The 22,770-nt window shown below is 37.7% G+C and overlaps 1 protein-coding gene across 9 annotated transcripts in view; it reads right to left on the reverse strand.

Annotated features, from left to right (window-relative positions):
• The window catches only part of ASPH (aspartate beta-hydroxylase), a 115,598-nt gene that overhangs the window by 9,871 nt on the left and 82,957 nt on the right, over nucleotides 1-22,770 (reverse strand). For all 9 annotated transcript variants that reach the window (XM_074881922.1, XM_074881914.1, XM_074881947.1 and 6 more), the window contains 6 exons: nucleotides 18,043-18,141; nucleotides 17,264-17,353; nucleotides 12,504-12,641; nucleotides 6,038-6,173; nucleotides 5,103-5,194; nucleotides 156-289 (listed from right to left, as the gene is read on the reverse strand). In XM_074881922.1, coding sequence (XP_074738023.1) covers nucleotides 156-289; nucleotides 5,103-5,194; nucleotides 6,038-6,173; nucleotides 12,504-12,641; nucleotides 17,264-17,353; nucleotides 18,043-18,141 — 689 coding nt within the window. The remainder of the gene's footprint in view (nucleotides 1-155; nucleotides 290-5,102; nucleotides 5,195-6,037; nucleotides 6,174-12,503; nucleotides 12,642-17,263; nucleotides 17,354-18,042; nucleotides 18,142-22,770) is intronic.

Below are 22,770 nucleotides of genomic sequence, written 5' to 3' on the forward strand. Positions count from 1 at the left end.
TAGCAAGAGTTAGGGTGCAAATTGCCTGTTTAATGAAATATAATACACCTCCTGATCCATAAAACACCCCATTTTAAATTTTTTTATTACATGCCCAACCCTTTTTCAGTCCTGAGGAAGGTGGAAAAAATAACCCCCCAAAACCCCAACCATACCTATTCTCTTGGGCACATCGAATTCTGCAGCCTTCCTTAGGTATCACCAAGCCCAAATGCATCCTTAGCCGACAATTGGTGGGCCCTGTGTGGGGCCAGACATGAGTCCCTGGGTGCATGATAGAATATTTGATCTGCAAGAAGAGAAAGGCATGCCTTCAACATATTCAGCTTCACAACCACACTGATAGGAGTTCAGGATTCCACTACTTCTCATCCTTGATGATGGGCCAAAAGTGCAATGTCACCTTTTATTAGAGTCTCAGCAACAGTTGCACTTTCTCATGTCCTGAAGGCATTCAATACTAAAAAAAAAATGTCTTGTGCGGTGTGTGTGTGTGTAAAAGTGCATATTTTTCATTTTGCTTAAAATAATCAGTATTCATATTTCAGCCTGGAAATAATTATCTCCTATCTACAATCAGAAAAATACCTTCTTTCCTATGGAAAGACTTACATACACTCTTAACATTTAAAAGGATGCATCTCAGGAGACACAAGGCCCGTGTTAGCCAGACTGACCGGTCCCTCTCAGATGACAACGTGGCTGTCAAGGTCACTGTCAACCTTGGCTGGAGCAACCATGAGATGGTAGAGTTCAGGATCATGAGAGGAGGAGGAAGACAAAAAGCAGGATTACTACCCACAGCTTCAGGAGAGCAGACTTGGGCTTTTTCAGGGATCTGTTGGGAAAAATCCCATGAGATACAGTGCTGTCAAGAAGAGGGGTCTAGGACCGCTGGTTGATTTTTAAGTATCACCTCATCCAAGCTCAAGAATGGTTCATCCCCATGTGCAGGAAGCATGGTGACTCAGACAAAATTTGAAGCACAAAAAGGAAGCCTTCAGAAGGTAGAAACAGGGTCAGGTCGCCCAGAAGGACTGTAGAGACACTCTCTGAGCATGCAGGGATGAGGTTTGGAAAGTCAAAGCTCTCCTGGTGTTGAATCTGGAGATTGAATTGAAAGGCAAGAAGAAAGGTTTCCACATATACATCAGCAGTAAAGGGAAGTCTAGGGAAAACATGGGCCTGGCTGCTAAATGTGGCAGGAGATCTGATGACAAAGGACACGGGAAAGGCTGAGGCATTATGTGCCTTATGGAAAAGGCTGAGGTGCTACATGCATTCTTTGCCTCAATCTTTACTGGTATGACTGACCTTCGGGAATCCCAGGCACCTGAGACCAGTGGAAAACACTGGAGCAAAGATAACTTACCTTCTGTGAAGAAGGATCAGGTTAGGGAACATTTAAATAAACTAAACAAACTGGTCCACGGGTCCTGATGGAATCCACCTGTGAGTGCTGAGGGAGCTGGATGATGTTGTGAATCCACATGGTCATGAACCAGCAAAAGTCCCTGAGGACTGGTAGAAAGCAAATGTTGTTCCTATCTTCAAGAAGGGCAAGGATCTGAGGAACTATAGGCTAGTCAGGCTCACCTCGATCCCTGGGAAGGTGATGGAGCAAATAATCCTGGAAATCATTTCCAAACACATGAAGAAAAAGAAGGTGACTGGGAGGAGTCAGCATGGATTTATGAAGGGGAAATTGAACTTTATCAGCTTTCTATGGTGAGATGTCTAGCTTGGTGGATGAGGCAAGATTAGTGGATATTGTTTATCTCAACTTTAGTAAGACTTTCAACACTGTCTGCCATAAACATCCTCATTGACAAACTGATGAAATAGAAACTAGGTAAGCTGAGAGTGAGGTGGATTGAAAACTGGCAGTTCAGTCAGGCTCAAAGAGTTGTGATCAGAGGCACAAAGTCCAGCTGGAGGCCACTTATCAGAGGTGCACCCCAGGGCTCAATACTGGGTCCAACACTGTTTAATAGCTTCACAAATGACTCAGATGATGGGACAGAGTGCATCACCCTCAGCAAGTTTGCAGATGACAGTTAATTGGAGAGAAATGGCTTTTTTTTTTTTTTTCTTCTGCCATTCACAGGGACCTTTGCAGGCTGGAGAAAGGAGCAAACAGGAATCCTATGATATTCAACAAAGAGAAGTGTAAAGTTCTGCACTGGGGAGGAATAACCCCATGAACCAATACAAGCTGGTGGACAACTGTCTGGAAAGCAACTTCCCAGAAAAAGACTGTGGGGTCCTCACAGACAATAATTTGAACATGAGCCTGCAATGTGCCCATGCAGCAAAGACGACAGGCTTCAGGGCTGCATTAGGGAGAGCTTTGGGAGCAGGTTGAGGGACTTTATCCTTTCCCCTCTAACTCATGGTGAGACGACTCGAGTGCTGGGTCTAGTTCTGTGCTACGTACTATGAGACATATATGGACATACTGCAGCAAGTCTAGTGAAGGGCTATAAAGGTGATTAAGGGACTGGAGCATCTGACATACAAGGGGAAGCTGAGAGAGCTGGGACTGCTCAGCCTGGAGAACAGAAGGCTCAAGGCAGGATCTTATCAATGTATATAAATACCTGATGGAAGAAGTGAAGAAGACGGAGACAGGCTCTTCTCAGTGGTATCCAGTGAAAGGCAAAGAGGCAACGGACACATATTGAAATACAGGAAACTCCATTTAAACATAAGAAAACACTTTTTAACTGTACACTGGAAAAGGTTGCCCAGAGAGGCTGTAGATTCTCTATCCTTAGAGGCATCCAAGCCTGACTGGACACAGTCCTGAGCAACTTGCTCTAGTTCATCATGCTTTGAGCAAGGGGTTGAACTAAGTAATCTCCAGATACCCTTCTCACCTCAACCTTTCTGTGATTCTACAACAACCCACCAAACAGAAAGTGCGAATAACGCATGACAGTGGCAAGAAGCATTTTTTCAACTGTGAAATTTGCACATCCAGCTGGGATAGGATAACTTTGATACGTCTTAGGGTTTAAGGTGTTGCTTGCTCTCCAACTGTAAGAAAATCAGCAGAAGACAGTGTGTGTCTAGTGTCTTAGCCATTCCCACCATCTGAGGTTTCAGTTTACCAGCAGTTTCTTTCAACAGCAAGTGATAAACTCCAGTGGCCGTGGTGAACACAAATGCTCCAACCCACCAGTACACTGAGATGCGTTAACTTGATTGCTCTATCAGACCCTAATGCAATGCAAATAACTGCCTATGCAGAATAGTTACTAATATCCTAGAGAAACAATTTTTTAAATGATCATGTACCAGCAGTGCAGAATGACTACTGTCATGTATTTTATCTGACTATGCAGATCAGTTTAGATATGTCTGTGAATTATATGTATGTGCTGTACTCAAGTACTACAGAGTTGTGAACTACCAATGATTTATACTATGGTTGTAAAGTACAACTCCAAAGAGTTAAGAAATGCTCAGAATTAAAACTGCCTGTGCTACTTTTAGTTTACTGTTATTTTTAAGAAGAACTATATAATTTTTAATAATATGATTACTCGCTATTGTTCTACACCGTCTCTCAGCAGCATTGAAAAGGTTGTGAATTATTTTACATTTCTTTTTATTTTTGTCAATACACAAGGTGCCCAAAGAACCCAAAGGATCTATCTACCACAGAATTCCTAATTTCCTGATTATGTTTGTTCACACTGCATCCAAGTCCTTCAGTACATGCATAGAGATTAGGTGATATTTTTAATTTAATTTACCAGTTACAATCTAAGGCATAGCTAGCCTAAGACCAAAATAGTCCTAGGTATACTGTAATACTGGACATAAGACTTCTAGAGCACCATTTTTCACACTATTTTACATTTTATATCTTCAAAACACATGACTACAGCTATAGTTGTGAATACACAATGCTTCTGCAAACATGTCCTGGTGATAACATGTGGGGTGCCAAAAAATGATGAACAAAATAGTAGCTCTCAAAGCAAATTTGCTCTCTGGGATAGATCCATTTTGGCTGTGTACACCACAGAAAACAGTTTTCTTGCTGTTAGCCACACTGAGTGTGATGACCTCTCTCATCAGTTATATTCACTGCAACCAGCTTTTGCAACAAATCAATGAAACAATAGCCTTGTTCATTGCCACAACACTAGCCATCAAGTGTACTTCTGCACATCAAAAGCAAGAGTCTAGTGAAAAAAACTGAACACTTACTCTCAAGGCTCTGAATTAGGATTATGCTAGCACTGTGTTTTCCAACTTTTGCGTCCTTAATTTTTCAACATGAAGGTTATCCTCATGTAGTCAGTCATTAGAGAGAAAATATAATAACTTAAAAAAGAAAAAAAAAGAATAATGAAAAATTCTGTCCTATAGAATCACAGGATATCTGTGTTGGGCCATTCATTCAGCTGCATATGTATTGATCCATACTGCATGATTTAATGATGTTAATTTGTAGCCGAGTAGTCAGTGTAGACCAGGCACTTGAAACAACTTTTGTTGGCACCCAAGGCCACAGCTCATGGATGTAAAATTTCCTTCTTTTACCTTTAGGAAAGAAGCATGAGACAGCAGTACTGTTCGGCTTCCAGGAGGTGATTCTCCTGTCTAATGAAGTCAGGCTGGGGTAGATGGGTGAAATTTATCACAGTGAGCTCACTGGCTCACTGAAGTAGTTTTGTAAAGTTCAGACAGAAGTAATGATAGGAAAATTCAGATTAGAAAGGACCTAATCCAACCTCCTTCTCAAAGGAGGGTTAGCTGTGAGTCAGATCAGGTCATTTAGGGCTGAGGTTTAGTAAATTATTACCTATTGGTGGACTCATTGCAAATAACTACTCACCTACCACGAACTGCCAGTGCACACAAGGTAAAATAGCTCAAACTAAAGATTCCATAGAAAGGCTTCAGCTAACATATTTCACCTTGTATTTGCTGAGGGCTAAAACTGGGCATGTTTTTACTGTTAACTTCATTGTGTGCCTGAAGCACCATTAAATATACCAAGGTCATACATCCTTCTATACACATTCCTCAAAATCACCTGCTCCCAGCATTAGGAATTTGCAAAAATGAAGAAGTTTGCTAGGTACCTGCCCTCTTCTGCAGCCAGTAGCTTCTGGGAATCTTTCCAATAAAGTGCATGTTTTTGGAACACTTTTACAAGCATTCTCATTTTTTCTTCCTAGTGAAAATAATGAATAAAGCATTGGTAAGATCAATGAACAAACATTTCCCTGTTTTCTGCTTTGCAGAGAGCAACAAAGCTGTCAAAGAGCTCACACTGAAAGACAGGTAAAATTCCCATTTTACAGATCGTGAAACAGCAGTACTCTCATGTTGTACTATCAGAGCAGCCTGCACATCTTTGCTTTTAAATTATTTGTGAAGACCGGGCTTTCTATCATTTTTAAACATGATTCTGAAAGTATAATCGTTGATGAGGCTGCATAGAAGAAAAGATGAAAAATGCCACCAACATTGTACCATTTTAACACCAGAATATATTTTGATATAAGTTGCTTTTCATATTTTATTTTACAGTACTCTTTCAAATGCAGAGTCTTATAAGAATTTAAGGTCATTCCAACAGTTGGAGCTCTCACTGCAGAGCTCAGAGACAGGGCAGCAGTCTTAATAAAGCTCATATTCTTTTGCTCATACCGTTTCTGAATGATAGATCTCACCTAGCTGACAACACAATATTGAGGATGCACCTCCCCCCACATTCTTGTCTTCCCTCAGGCTTATCTGTACTATGCATTACAATGCAAAATGCAGCCTTGTCAGAAGAGGAGTATTACCCTCAAGGGATTCTTAGAAGTTCTTGGGGACAACATGGTTTAGAATAAAGAACTCTTGTTCACTGTCACAGGGGTCCCAGACACTATTTTATTAGCTCCCTTCTTCTGCAGATTCAGTGATTACAAAAATGGTTTTGGAAAAAACTGTGTTGCTACTCCTTATTACACTATATTAATCTGAGAAAGTGAAATTGGGGAAAGAGAAGAAATAGAAAATGTTTTACCTTGTTGCCATAAGGTAAACTGGCTCCAGTCTCCTTTTTCTCGTAGATTCTCATCTTCAGGCAGGAAGAGGCTTCTTTTTTTATCCATCACAGCAAGCCCCTCATCCCGAATGAGCTTCCAATTTTTTTCTAAGGACTGTTGTGAGAGCCATGTTACTGCACTGAGAACTTACTACATTGGGCTTTAGTACTTTTTTTATTTTTCCCTGACATTAACTTTTTTTTTAATTTAAAAGCACTAAAAGAGTGTTCATCATCATTATCAAGTTTCTTTATATTGAATTCCCTTCTGACACGTTAAGGCAGGAAAAACAATTTCCACAGTATTCCTCAGATTCAATTACATTTGGATCATGAAACTTCAATAATCCCCAGCCTCTTTTCAGACTAGGCCTCACTTTGACTTGCTTTTTGATTAGCCAAAGGGCCCTCTAACAGATCATTTTGCATTGCAAGCTAGGAAGAGTATTGTTCTTAAAGACAGCACATGTTACCTAGAAGCACTCATGCAACTAGAAAACCACTCCCATAACCTGGAACTCCAGGTGTTGGCAGAACATCACAGTTCAAACAGTACAAATGTAAACAGGCCACTTAAGTTGACAGTTATGATTTAAATCTTCAGAAAGGTTTGCAAAGATTCACTTGCATATGCTGATGCTATTGGAAAAGATCGAATATGACTTGAAATGCCAGGTGATGATTTATGGATACAACCATTAAAAATGTGTAATCTGCTTGTACCATACATAGCAAAACCACAAGACTGTAGAACTAAAAATTCCGTTCTCTGTTGCCTTAGGACATTATATTTGTAAAAATCAGATAGATCAGAAAGCCTTTTATTCTGCCAATAAGTCATTTTAATGTTAAAGCAATATAAATGAAAAACCCATAGCGTCACAATGGACCTGGATAAGTGACTTCAATTTCCCAGCTGCTTACTTTACTTGCTAAACCTTATTTTGGGTGAATGGTTTTCATTTTTCCTTTGTGCTCTTGAGCAAAGCATTTCTGTAAGACATTTTCAATCAATTTCATACTGAAAATAGGCTAAGGTGTGCTCCCACACTACCTCTTTATATGATGTGTAAAGCCGAGTAAAACTCAAGTCTGTGAGACCAGGTGATATAACTGCCCCTTTTTAGCCTTAAAACTCCATATGGTTATCAGCCTTCCCCATTTAAATTAAAAAGTTGCATTTTCCACTTGAGTTTTTTTCAATTAAAAGACAAGCTAATCACACAAAATAGGTTGTATGTTGATACATCATAAAAGGCTCAGCAAGCCATGGCTAGAACATGCTGTCTATAATACGGCAACTTTCTCCCAGTAGAACATTTTTAGGTTGGCTAAGACCTATGAAAATTAGGATTGCACTTCTGTTATTACAGTACTTCTTCCTAGCAAATTGTTTTCTCTCTCATCCATCAGTAAAGGGGAAGAGCACTTATCATTTTTCCTGGTGAATTCACCTTATTCTCTCTCATTGATGGGTTTCCATAACACTTGTTTAACAGTTAACATTAAGTAGAAATGTTTCTTAGAATATCTTTGGAAAACTGACTTTTCCAAAATGCAGGGTACAAAACAAGACTGAAAATTTCCACCCGATCAGAGATGAATAGTGAACAGTGCTGGTACTGATTCAACATTACTGTATCTACAAAAGGAAATACCAGCTTGAGTACCTGATTTTGCACTGGCTGGAGAAGAGAAAGAAAAGAATAACTTACATTTGCACAAGCCTCAAATTACAGTGATACAGATCAACAAAACTGGGAAATTTTAAAAGATACAACAAGTGCTTCTCTGTTTCCTCAAACTCCTCCTATTCCCTCATCTGAAAAAAGGTAAGAGGAAGCATTCAACCATGCAGACAAGATGATATATGAAGAGCACCAATGGTCCAAGGAGTTGCAGGCAACAGCTGCTTGGTCACCTCTAATCCTTCGTGAGTGCCACAGGCTGAAAGTTAACCTCCAAAGGTGTGTGTTTGTCCTTGCATTTTAAGACTCCTTCCCTAACATTTTGGATATGAAGTGATTTGAATACATATCATTGATTTTGAACTAGCTCCTCAGTGGTTTTAGATATAACTTGCACTGAAATCAATAGCGTCTCTATACTCCTGAAGACCTGGACCCCATCTATAAAAGACACTGACAGTGCTTTACTATAAGTGATAGGCAACTCCTAGGTAAAAAGGAAGCAGAGGGTTACAGTAGTTCAAACAGCTCAGCCTTGATCTCTCTGATTTTACAGACTCTTAGGCATACCTTGAATGGTAAGAACTCATAACACCATTAAAACATAATGACTAAGTCAATAATATGTAGCGATTCAAGCCTCAGGTTAGAGCAACAAATTCATATTATATTTGGTGCAATATCCCGATTTTAAGTGAAGAATCAGGTGGCAAACAGCATTGGGAGCATATGTACTTGTTTCCTAGCAGATGATTCCCATAAACCTCCATATGGCTTTTTAAATACAGTTCCTAACAATAATGGAAGTTTACAGTTGCTTTACATCTGGCAATAGTGTAGATTTTATTGCCAAAGATGTTACTATATTTAAATAGGGATTTCCAAATATTGGTTTATTTTTATGTGTGACTATTATAAGAATCTTTACTCTGTGCTGTCAAACCCTTTCAAATGCATGGTCATAAACGACACAGGCAGAGACTGAGAGGTTACTACCCTCTGTGAGTACTGAACACATGTCCATTTTAATTCATTGGACTATAAAATAAAATAATGGTGAAGACTTCAATCTATTTCACTTTGTTACTGAAACAGAGTATGAGAGTGTTCATGATCAGTTACCGTATCTCTGCTGGGGATAACCTCCAAGTAAGGGGCAATATTTTAAACCTTTCAAAATGGGTTCCTTGTACCCATCCAGTCATTCAGAGTGCTTGAACATCAGCATGTGTATGCATCATCTGCTCTTTTCAACGCAAGGCTCCCCTTAAAGCATCCAGCCACACTTTAAATGCATATTTCAATTTAATTTCTCCATTATATATGAATGTTTAGCTATTATTAGCTAAACCATTAAAGTCCTACCTGTCACTCTCCAGAAAATATTATGGATATGTGCTGCTCCAGTACTTTCATTCTCTGCGCTTTTCTTGCTGCACTTTAAATTTTTAATTAATAAAATCTAAGCCAGAGAAAACTGACAATACAAGATCTACTTTAATCAATCACTGTAGTACATTATAGCTATTCACTGTAGTACATTGTTGGCAAAGCATCCTCGGGGTCCTTCCAAAAAGTCACAGGACAAACATGAGGAAAGGAAGAAGTTACCTAGGCCATTAACCTATGTAGTAGTTTCAGACTGGTGAAAAGTCTCTAGGGTTCAATAGCATTGTACCTTTTTTTTTTTTTTTTTTTTTTAAATGAGCACCAGAATAGAACCTATACTGAGGTTCTACAAAAGGTACCAGAGAATGATGCAATGAGTCAGCAAGACCATTCATGGAAAGCTAATTGCCCCAAAGGAAGAGGACAGGTTTTCAAAGATAAAAGTAAGGTTTCCTTTTAGCTGAGCTCAAACAAGAAAGAAGGAGTTTCTATCTCCAAATCCAAAGGCCTGAAATACTGTAGATCAGAAACATTAACAGAACATTTCTATATAAATCACTTGACACACTCTTCCTTACTTAAACCTATGTCTTCTTTTCCCTAAGAAATCAGGTGTCCCTTCCTATTCTTTCAAGGAAACTATAAAATACACAAGCATTAATGAGCAACAGCTAAAGAGTTGCAAAGATCCACTTCCCCTTATCACAGTAGCACTAACCAGGATTTACCACCATAATACACATCCTGTTAAGTGTTACTTTGTGGGGTTTTTTTAGAAACTAAAAAAAATCCCTCTTCCTTAAGACATCCAGGCAAGTAGGTAACAGTGAAGTAAATAAAGAATGAGGCTGTCTTTAATCTTACCTATCAGGCAGTTAAACATCAGGCCTAAATTAGTTGTCTAGGCTTCTTTTTTTAGTAAAGCAGTAGGGAAGTTAACACCAGAAGGGAAGACATGCCATCCTTAGATAGTTATTTAACATAGTAAAAATTAATCATCCTCTGGAAATACTTCTTTTTTGACCTGTAAATAGACCACTAGTATGGACAATATGTCTCGTGTCTGTATGGCTACAGTTAGGTGACCTGAACGCCCCTCAGAAAGAATTTATTAAAATGGGAATACAAAAAAAAAAGACAATTTTTTCTTCAGGTTTTCTATGGAAAAAGCAAGGCATTGTCAAAATTCACATCCCCATCTCCAATCCCAAGAAATCACATGACTCTTTATAACAAAATCAAGCCAGGTCTCTGCCATAAGATGCTACTGACCACAGCTGTGCTAGTTAGTAGAATGAACCAAAACAAGCTGCCAGTCTGGCTTTAGCACTGTCTTAGTTAGCCACAAATAAATGTTCAGTTAGCTCTGTTAAGCTACCAAGATATTGAAAAAAGCTTGTTCACATTTAACAACAAGTAGTGAAACACAGGGAGAGAGGGTCAGGGCCTCCAGTGCTTTGCCCTTCATACAGCAGTTTTCCATGTCAAATTCTATCATTGGGATTTGGTAGCATTTCCCACACATCCTGCACAGATGTAAGAGGAATCTAATGAGACGAAGCAGTAAGAAATAACTGCTGATTGGTTTTTGCTCTGTGGAATGGGGAAAAAAATGTTTTTTTAAACTAAAGCATGTACAGAAGTTGGGTATTTCAGAAATTAATAAAGCCAATGTTTTCAATGATTTTTTTCCACTTTCTAGAGAATATTACTTCAAATTTTGCTTGCAGCATCGTATGTTATTAGAATCAAGCCCGCTTTTTTTGAAAACTTGAGTTATAAGGGAAACACAATACAAATATTTTTCCTGATGCATTTCACTTATATTTTGAGTTTATACTTTCAACTATGAATATTATCTTGAAGAATGTAAATCTTATGACCCCCAAATTATGACACTTATGTAAGTAAATTAACAGCCACAATTTAGACCAGATTCAATGACATATTGCTAACAGAACAGCTAAAAAACATAGCACAAAATGACTGGATTGAAGAGGTATGAGTGGATTTCAGAGAGGCACTTGTGCTGTGGAGGTCAGGGTGAATTTCTATCCTTGTTGGTCTTCTGAATGGTTCTTCTAGGAGTCATGTAGGATGCTGATCCAAATCAAGACCTCCATATATGGTCTAATCCATCTGAAAAAATCCCTTCAAAGTGGAGCCCTGGCCATTCATCCCAAGGGTGAAGGGACCATTGCCATCTGTGACTCAGGAATTTGAATGGTTTACATGTAAGAGACTGTAAAACGTCACTGCAGATAGCTCTAAAACATCAATAAAATAATATATATTCTTTATTTTTTGTTGGGCAAAAGTATGATAAGAAGTTCCCAGCTTCTCCATCTCCTTTATGGCAGGGAGTATCTATTCCTACACATTCCTTGAGAATGAGTTCAATACATGCACATTTAAAATATTCCCAAATGCTAGTCCACAAAGCTAATTGCCTTTTTTGTGTGACTGAGATTACACTGGAGAATCATACTTTAATCTAAATTTCCCAGCCTTATTTATGTTGCCATCAAAAGCATAACAAGGAGTAATCTTCCTTTTTCAGTTTCTTTCCTTTTTTAAAATAAAATCATCCTTTCATAGTAGGTTTTTTAACATGTTATGTAACTAAGTATAAGGAAGCAACCACTCTGAAGGAACCTGTCTCTTGCAAATAAACATTTATGTTTTTAGATTATTTGCGCAGAATATTTTTGCTAAACCACATAATAATATTAAAACATACAGGGAAAAAAAAGGGTTATTCTCCCCTTTTCTTTTTTTTTTTTTTTTTTTTAGGAATTATAATTAAAATTATTAAAATTAAAATAAAATAATAAAAATTATGCTATTTTTGAAACAAAACTATTATTATGAATAATAGCCAGACTAATTGTCTTTCATTAAATAAAAAACTTTAAAGAACCTAAATTCTATGTTGTTATCTTTGCTAAATCCATCACTGGGAGTCTACACTTGTTTCTCTTATGCAATTAAAAACTTCTAAAGAAGTCGCCAAATATTACACAAGGGATGAAGGACACAGCCTTTCCTGACTAATTACAAATTCACAATGGGTATCCCAGACATTACTAAAGTTTGCTGTCATTTTGCACTTGAGACATTACTGTTGTCTACCATGCAGATTTTGTATTTATTAATCATTTCAGCCATCCTGTTCCCATTCTCAATTTTGAAAATGCCTGAGCTCATTTTATAGTATCTTAGTTAAAACTTGTGCTCAGTCTGAGATTGGTGTCTGGCACTCACAGGCAGTGATTCCGACTTCATAGATTAGAATTTTCTCTGCTTAATACCTTATAGTCATTATTAAAAAAAATAACATCAAAGTACACAGAAACAAACTGCCTTACCTTCACCAGTTCTGTATAACCAGTTTCCCTTGCTGTCCACCAAGGTTGAGCTTTCAGTCCCTTGACATTGTAGAGGGAGCGCTGCCAAACTGATGCAAAGTGACCTCTTTGGTATCCAAGTTCATACCACTTGTACGCCTAAAATATTGCAGTGTTAACAATCAAATTCCTACCAGCCAAGCTCCCACGCACAAAAAAAGTAACTCATGCTTTTTTGGTAAGGTAACAGACTGTCTCTTTGGATGCTGGGGTTATTCTTCTGATGTAATGTAGTAACGAACACTTAAAGAAAAGAAACCAAACCAAACCAAACCAAACAATCCCAACTAATAATCCCAAAATACATCAGTCAGCCAAGGCTGTCCAATTCAACATTAGCAAAATAGGATAACCTTCTCACAACCATTCACACCAAATATGGGTCAGTAACATCAGTGCTCTCCTTGGACTTGGGATATCCAATTGTTTGTCATCTTGGCAACCTTGCCTTCTCTATGTTTCAATTCTCTACTTATGTATTATAGATGACTGCCTTCTGCTGCCAATGGAGATGATGTGATGATGAAAACAGTGCTGACTTTGTGGATCTAAATTGTTACATAATTATCTAATACATATATGCATTTGAATTTCTTCAAATATTTGTTGCCACACCAGAACTGAGCTGATGCTACTAATTTTTATTGACCCTTCCCTTTATTTCACATGGTAGAAACCTACTGAGGCTAATACCAGACCTTTGTTTGTCTTACTCTCCCTTTCCAGAACTTGCTTTACCACTATATAGCAGCAAAACAAGGTTCTGCAAAGGAAGAAAATGGGATGCTTGGAAAGACAAGATCCAGCATGAATAGCACTGTGATGAACCATACACAAAGAAGGGTATATATAGCTGCCTCCTTCCTGTCTAGCATTGCTGCTATGGCTGCAATATTTTAGACCACACGCACAAAAAAAAAAAAAAAAAGGGTATGACAGGACAGCTAAGTAGGGAGATAGGAGGTAAGTCCAGAGCACTTCACAGTGCTAATATCCCAGTGCTAGTATGGAGCTCTGTTTTAGACTTGTTCTGGAAACAGTGTGATAACGCAGGGATGTTTTAGTCACTGCTGAGCAGTGCTTACAGAGAGTCTCTGCTTACAGAGAGTTTCTGCTTCTCACCCCACCGCACCAGTGAGGTGGCTGGGGGTGCACACAGCTGGGACAGCTGACCCCAACTGACCAAAGGGATACCCCAGACCATACAATGTCATGCTCAGCATATAAAGCTGGGGGAAGAAGGAAGAAAGAAAGGATTTTTGAAGTAGTGGTGTTTGTCTTTCCAAGTAACTGTTAAGTGTGATGGAGCCCTGTTTTCCTGGAGATGGCTGAACAGCTGCCTGCTGATGGGAAGCGGTGAATGAATTCCTGGTTTTGCTTTGCTTGTACATGTGGCTTTTGCTTCACCTAACTGTCTGTATCTCAACCCAGGAGTTTTCTCACTTTTACTCTTCTGATTCTCTCCCCCATCCCATCAGCAGGGAGTCAGAGAGCAGCTGTGTGGGGCTTAGTTGCTGTCTGGGGTTAAACCATGACATCTGGACAAGATGAACACTGTCCACAGCAGTATTCTGGTATGGTAGTTTCCCTGTGTGACTATTTGTTATTTGTTTTTCAAAGAGAGTAACTTCTCCTATTCTACCTCCTGAGCATGACAGTTGTCCATTAATCTGCCCTCATTCGACATGAAGGCTAAAACAAAATGCTTATTGAGACAAAAACCACAGTACTAACTCTTAAGCTAAAGAATAATCATTTCATGTATGGGGTCTAATGGAATGTGAAACATACAATCAAATAAACACACCTCTAGGAGAACAGTTCATGTCAGCTTATTATTTATGTTTACCTTGAAGCAAGTAAACTAGAAAGACAAGCAAAATTTTTTTGGGTACAAATCAGTCATGAGAATAGTGCGTGACTTACTAAGACTTAGCCTTAGCAGTCAGTCAGTCATGAAAACAAAAGGCTACCGGAAATTCATGTAATGGATTATTTCTATAACTTTTCAGATGTCATCTTTGAGATTTTTTATTTCAGATATAAGGTAAAAAATTACTTTGGGTGGCTTTGCTTTCACATTTTTACATAAGTCTCTATATTGTAACCATAGATTATTTTTTGAAAGTCTACAAATTTTCTTCAAGCTTTTAAAAAATGTGGCACTCAGATCTTTATAACCCTCTTAAAGTAGGGAGGAAAGGCTGCAATAGAATGTTGCCTTACAGTATTTATCTGAAGTACAGAAAAACAGTGTGGATGAACAGAATAACAGTAGACCATATGTAAGCTTTCATCTTATTTTTCTAGAGAAGCTTTGTAAAATTGTGTATGGGTAAAAAAAAAAAAAAAAAGAATTACCTTTGGGTAATACAGAGTATACATTTAAATTTTGATGTTATCTTAGTTAAGTATCTGAAATGGAAGCATTATGATTTATAACGTATGTTCCCCAAGATGTAAGTTGCAATAGCAGTGGGATATCAATAGATCATTCATGGTCACTGCCTGCATTCATTTGCAATGTCTGGAGTTAGCCCAAATGATAAGGGGGATGAATTACTTGTTTCAGCCACTGACTGATGAGTATGAATGTTGCTGCTCTTTAAGAGCCATCAGCTATAATCACGATATATAATGCTGTTAATCCTTATCTGTTAGAAGAATTGTCCTATGAGGTTGCCTTTGACAGCATGAAGTAGGGTTAGGTTGCCTCGGTCATCCTTTCCAGTCCTGAGTTTCCATGAGAAACCCTTCTTTTCACATGCAGATCTTGGCAGTGGACAGACTAAGTAATGACCACTATACTATTCAGAACAGCTACAACAGTATAGCTTCTTTTCCAGGAAATTGTTTGTGTCTGAGAGGCACTCAGTTTATACATTCTGTGTAAACAGCACTTTGTTCTATAATACCTTCCACTGTTCTAATTTATCTTTTTTTTAAGTCAATTTGGCATTTTATCAAATTATAGTTGGAAAGGGCATACTCAACATTGTTTCCCTAACACTTACCAAAACCACATTCATAATTCCTAATTTAGCTCTAATAGATGAATATCTACCTTCAACAAACCTTCAGTGATAGTAATTTCACATGTCCCGTAAATATTGATCTGTTTCCTTGATTAAATCTTGAAGTTCAGCAAGTCTAGCAAGGTCAGTAAGAAAAATTTAGCTTAACAGTGGACTTTCCACTGATAAATTTAGAAGTCTTCTCTATGCCAAGAAGTTCATTTGTCATCGATTAAAACTTTTTCTACAGTAGATTTGACCATTAACTCCATAAATATTAACACATGATTATCCTGCAGACTGGGATGATATACATTAATTACATCTGTGTTGTATCTTTAGTCAAACATTGAGCCTAGAGCATCCCATTACAATCATTTAACCCAGAATATCCCACAAAAGCATACAGGGATTTCCTTTTCGGTTTTCTGTTGAGAGAAGGACAGAGAGAGAGAGAGACAGAGTGCATGCAAGCCGGCGCTCTGTATGTGTGTGTGTATTTACGTACAGAATGAGGCCTATTAATTCTCACTTGTAAATGAACTTTTAAATTCAAGAAACTTCATTGGAAGAATATTTTATTGTACTTTCAGAGAAGGCAATCTAACTTAAACCCACAGATATTATTACATTTTAATGTATGTATAAGGTATTGCAATATAAGTTCCGTGATTTATAAAGAAAGAAAACCAACCTGATGAAATAGGCTTAAGAAAGATCACTAACATAGGCGCTACTATACTCCACCTGGAGAACTGCTGACCAACTGGGCCAAGATACTCAAGAGGCCAGCATACTTTACAGTATTTTAGATATTAATATTTCAGACCTATTACTAGATAACTCTTTAAAAAGCAGTTCCACTATGATTTTTTTATTCTTATTATTTTCACATTTCCCATCCAGGAACCTGAGTAGGGCTTTTTGGCTTGTTTTTTGTTTGTTTTTAAATACACGCCCATAGTAAAGTTCATTACTGATAACAGTCTTCAACAAAAGCCCTTTGCTCCCCTACCATGGCAATAGTGCTAATTCATACATTTAAATCTAGCTTTTACATTAAATTTGGTTTTAAATTAATGAATTGGAAACTCTTATGGTTTTCAGTCGCATATGTTTGTTTTTGTTGGGCATGCAACAGATTTGTTGCACAAATCTCTGCTTTTCTGATCTGTTTGCTACTTTAATTATTGAACAAATACTGTCACTCAGCCCACACATTCAGTCCTCTTATGGTCTTTTATCACATACTCATTGGTGCTCAAGGTCACTTTGAGGAAGAAGGGAGGTTTACAAAACACTGTTATAACAGAGCTATGAGAGAACTTCCATACAGTGATATACATGTACTTGTTTTTTTTTAACTCTGGTTAAAGTCTTTGTTGTAAGTGGCAGGAGCAGAAAACAGACTCTAAAAACACCTTGATTGCATTTTTGAAGAATGTTTGGTCCCTCAGTTTAAACTGCCTCATGCAAGCTTTAAAAGTTTAGGTTAGTTCTAAAGCAACAGATGCTAAGAGACTCTCTTGTCACACCAATGGCAGATTTTTTGCTGTTGCTTATCTTGACCTCTACACACATATGGTGGATTGTTATTGCAATAGGACTACTCATGTTTTCAACACTGAGCCCATGCTTAAAAGTTTTTTTGGATTCTGCAGTCCATCAGAGGTTTAGCTTTAAAGCAAGAACATGTTAAATGTGTACCTCTGTGTCTCCCATTCTCTGCAAGGCATCACCCAGATGAAAATAAAAGCGTCCGTCATTTGTGCCAGGGTCACCAGACTCGAGTCCTTCCTAAAAAATAGAAGAAAAAAAAAAAAAAAAAGAAAAGGAAAAAGGATAAGAGAAACTTCAACAGGACTTCTAAAATAATTCATTTGATTGCTGTAAATAGGCTGCCAATTCTATGCAAGAGACAGGCTATGATATTGGCTATCAAATCTAACCACCATAGTCATCTGGAACTCAGGCTGAATGAATACTTCAGTAAAAAAACATTGGGAAATGTTATCAGTTTTCCAAATGCCATGTTCTCTCCCCGCAGTCCCTCCAAAACAGAAGTGTATTCAGAGATGGATACTTGCCCCTGACTCTATGTACATATACACAAGCATTTCAGTAAGCTGTATTAAGGTTTTATTTTGTGGTGTTTCTTCCCAAACACTCAGAAGTATATGCAAGCCCTCTGGATTTTTCAAGAACCTTAAGTTTGCAGCATACTGCCAAACTCAAAGCAGTTTGAGACTCATAGCTGTGTACTTAGAGTTAACCACCAATAAAACAAATACTTAATGTTTAAGAATTGATGACTCTCAATGTACAAGCTTGTTCCAGCTCATAGGCAGTGATATAGCAATATAACTCCAACATATAGCTTAAACTGTGATTTGTGATTAGTATGCTTCTACCTTGACATGTTTTATATGTTGCAATTTTATTTTTTACAGGTAAAATATTTACTGTAAGTGAGAAAAGAAAAATACCTTTAGATAGGGTATGCTCTCTGCTATCTTGTTTTCTGCCTTCAAGATGAAGCCATAATGTACTTTGGCAAAGCCATCATTTGGAGCCAGGCTTAGAACCTGTTTGAAAGCAAATAAATTAAATACTCATGTATGGATCTATGCAAATTAACAAACCTGTGCACATATTACTATTTAGTGATGCAATGACATTTTCTTTAATCGCTGACTCTCAGATAAATTATTGGCTTGGCTGTACTTTCTTTTCCACATTCATTTTTGTGCTTCTCCAGAAAAATCTATTACAAGTCAAACTTTAAAGTCTCAGAAGTAAAATTATTCCAACCAGAATCTCTCAATTGCTTTATTTTTCAGTTGTCTGCCTTTCTCCACCCTCTCTCTTGAGTTACAGTATGCTACATTACAGAATTAACACCATTTATTAACATTTAAGTTACCTATCCCAGGTTTGACTAATCTGAAGGAAAGCAGCTGCTCTTGAAAGAACCTACAAAACAGTCATGGGAAACATAGTGTAGAAATATACCTGAAATAGTTTAAAATCAGATAGGTTTATACTGGTGGCAAACTAGTCTTGGCATGAGAAAACATATTACACTGCAAAGCACAGTGAGTACAATTGAGAAAGACGCTGTAAGATGAAGCCTGCATCACAGAATGGGACTGCGCAGACACTGGGAACACAAAGGGCATTCTCAGCACTGTGGTGAACTAGAGCATTCTCTGGAAGAGCTTACACTTGCTTGGCCAAGAGAAAGCTATCAGATGGTAATGCAAGGTCTAATGCAGTAGTGATTCGATGTGCTTTCATGCCAGAAGGTGATGGATAAATAATTCTTCTACAGTTGTGTGATGGTCTCTTTGACCAAGACCTAGCATGCTGAATTAAGCTAAAAGATGATGTATCCTGAACAAGATTCAGATAATGTCCAAGTTATAGCCTGCCTTAATGCTGCAGGAAAGGAAAACCTATAGGCAAATATCTGGAGATGGATATTTCAGGGGACTGTGCAAGAGAAAGATTTGTGAGTACAGGGACAGCTGTAGGAAAGGATCAGTTTATGGGGAAGTCTTTCAGGGAAAGGAGGTGTGAAGCTGGCTGGCCTGAGTTCTGAAACATATACCTAACATTACTGAGATAATTTAAGTGCATTTGGTCTGCCTCAGCCAAGGGGAAAATTAGAGAATGTCTTGATCTACTTTCTACTCCACGTTTCTATGATGCATATATTCAATATCATTTGTAGCTCTATGTGGTATCAATTACATGGTCAAGTTAATTTGTTGTTATACCTCCTCTCTCCTTAAATAAGGGTGGACAGTCTTATCAGGACAGATCCTCAGTCTGTGAGGATCATCACAAGAGCCTGGCAGCGGAATTGCAGAGGCTGATACCTGCTGAATACTGAACTTAGCACAGCCGCTACATACAAAACAACAGATGAGCAATTTCTCTTGCCTAAAGCCATTTTTGAAGCTACTAAACTTATGCCATGGATAAAATGTCTGCATACATTATAGCCATTTTCCTCTGCCTTTTCCAGTCACTGTCTAACCTAATTTTTCAATCAATTTAATTACAAGCAAAACCATAACAAGTTCTCTGGGCCAATTTCTCTGCTTTCTCAAACCTTATTACATACAAACTACATCCAAGCAAAACTAAAATGAGTGCAATGTGCATATAAAATGTTATGGGTTAAAAATAGCAGCATTTTATTCCTTTTTGCAGAAGAGCTACTATGAAGGAACAATCAATTTACCAATCTATCTGAAGTCCATAATATGACAAATTATTAGCAAAAAGTGAACCTGGCAAGTCATAGTAAGGACGAGCTTGATCCCTACTATAAGAATACGTTACTACCTTATGCATCTTACTCATTTTGACTACGGAGTTCTGTGTATAATTATTTTGATCCATGAATCTGTACCTGCAGGGTGAAATAAATGACTGACAGAAATATTTATTAGCCATATAATTTTGTTACAGTTCCTTTAACTATAGGATAAAGCTATCTGATTAATTAAGACAGAATAGAATTTTCTGTATTACGGTTCATTTAAACTATGCCGAGTTGCATTAAGGCATGATCTACATTCAGAGCCCCTGAAGAGAAGCGAAGAGATACAATCAGCAGAAATTACACTGGAAGTATTTAATGTAAATTGTATTACTCTGTTGCTGTTGCTGCATGCAATATTAATTATGTTTAGAAATAAGTTTTACTAAACTGCTCATCGCCCATTAAATATTAATCATGAATATAGAAATTAACCTCTGGGGCTATCAATGGCTAATTAGCCAGGGCAGAGTACTGTGTTAATGTGGATATTCTGCTTTTGGTACCTGAGATAGCTCAATCAGAGCTGGCTTATGCGTGTCTGTATAACGCTGCACTGAGCCATGCAGACATGCCTCAGCATGGCAGGCAGAAAAAGTGCTATTACCAGAGTAACTGATCTTATAAAGTTCTCTTCCACTGTATTTTATCATAATCTGTAGACCTTTGAAAATAAAAATAGCTCTAAATTCTATTAGGACTACTTTTAACAATATGTTTTCTTTGAAAATAAAAATAGCTTTGAATTCTACTAGGACTACTTTCAACATTATGATTCTGTGTCCCTAAGTGCAATGTTAGAGGCAAAACTGAAATCCTCTCCAGTTGGACACCATTTTCCATCTGTGGTCCAGCATAAATTCTGGCAAATGCATACCAGAAAAGTGTATTTTGTGTTAGTTAGATTATACCACACTACAGCTGTTAAGTACAAACTCTCTTGATCTGAAGTTCAGTGTTTATACACATCACTTCTGTAGCTAAAAGAAGGAACATAGCGTATTTAAGACTTTTGAAATAAAAATGTGACTATAACACTTCAACAGCTCCAAAGACATAACAAATTTGGAATGGAAAACAAGAATTGAATGGAAAATAAGTAAACTAAATGTAAAGCAGAAAGTTTTCTTTCACTAGGATTCCTTGGGCATCTATTCAATTCCTTGGACATGATGCAAGGTAGAGTTGGTCTGGTCTGAAATGGCACATACTGTAATCCCAATGTAGGGGACAGTGCCTGTGAAGGGTCCAGCTGGTTGCATGTGTTCAGCCCATGCTTAAAACAGACTAATAACATGGAATTAAGATCAAAATGTTCCAGGAGGAAGCAAGAATCTAGCAGATGCCCAAGAAATGGGAAATTTGGAGTCTAGACTCTTCTGCACAGAAGAGTTGTTCAACTACTTGGGAAATGCCCGAGGAGCAGAAACAAGTACCACATACACAAAAAGCTAGACAACCACAAAAAAAAGAATGGGACCAAAGAGGAACCAGCAAAAAGCTGAGCCTTTAGTCGAACAAGGGGTACATTCTCTTAAGGATGCATCCTGAGCTCTGCTCTTTTCCTAGATGTCCATGTCTTCTGCATTAAAGAGCACTGAATAAAATATATGAACATCCTTACAGTGGGAATTGGAATCCAGGATTCATAAATATTGGAGGCATCTACTTTGTAGCACTGAGTTCATGCTCTTGGCTGTGCTCTCTTATGTTTTTCTATCAAATCACTAATTTGTCCTACACTAGAGAGAAGAAGGATTTATTCATATTACAGAAGTTTCCCATGTTTTTCAAACATCATGGGAAGAGGAAGATGTCTCCTGGAGGTCCCCTGAACCACTCTTCACAGTTTGCCCATCTCTATATTGACTATGCACAGAACCTAAGCATCTATGGTAGGAGCTCCAAACCATATGCCAATCACGTTTAAATGTGCATTGCAACAGCTGAGCAAAGCACTCGAGAGCAGACCATATGGCCCCTAAGCAATGTGCTGAAAATCATGTAAGAAGCCTTCAGTATAACCAAGAATAAAAGCAGGTACACATGAGCTTCTCCCTGTTTCTTTGGCTATATTTCCTTTCTTAAAATTCTTCATGTAAATTTATCCTTAATTACAACAAAGAAAAAAAATTACATTACTGTGTTGGAATTCATCCTGAATATAGACAAAACTCATGTGATTTTTAAAAACAATAAATTCGATTCCTTTTAAGAGGTATTTATTTGTTGCTCTTTTACAAGGACAGCACATCACTATGATCTATTTCAGTGGTTAGTGAACCTCAAAACAGAGTGATTACACTGGATAAAGTCTATGGATGCATGGAAAACAATATATTAAAAGCAGATCAGTTCTTCTTTTGCATATTTGTTCTTAATCAGAACAGTATACACTTCTTCTGAAGTATATCAAACTCATTATCAAAGTAATTATACTGTAAACTCATAACCTTCTCCCATTTATAAAACATCCTGTGATTATTGATATTGAGAAATTCTAACAACTGTATTGTCTGCAGCAAAATACTGAAAAATTACAAAGGAAAATCTTGCCCAAAAGGAATACATTTTTGCTTTTTTTCAAGTTCCTTGCAGCTTGAGAAGCAGGTTCAGTTAATATATTCTATCTTTAAAAGCTGATGTTTCCAATTCTCTGTGAAATTTTGACAGCAGGCCAAAAATTACTGAACAAAAGTGTTTTATGGAAGGACCTACAAAGTAGCCAAAGTAACAAAGCAAACATTATTCTGGCAACATTCAAGACTACCAGAGGAGCTTGAGGAAAAAAAAAAAAAAAAAAAGGTTTTATCAGGGTTTGGCTCCTGCTTCCAACCATGTGGTTGAACGTCCTCCTTCTCTTTGAGAAACCACCTGAGACGAG

The sequence above is a fragment of the Strix uralensis genome, chromosome 1 (assembly GCF_047716275.1).
Source record: "Strix uralensis isolate ZFMK-TIS-50842 chromosome 1, bStrUra1, whole genome shotgun sequence".
Classification (NCBI taxonomy): domain Eukaryota; kingdom Metazoa; phylum Chordata; class Aves; order Strigiformes; family Strigidae; genus Strix; species Strix uralensis.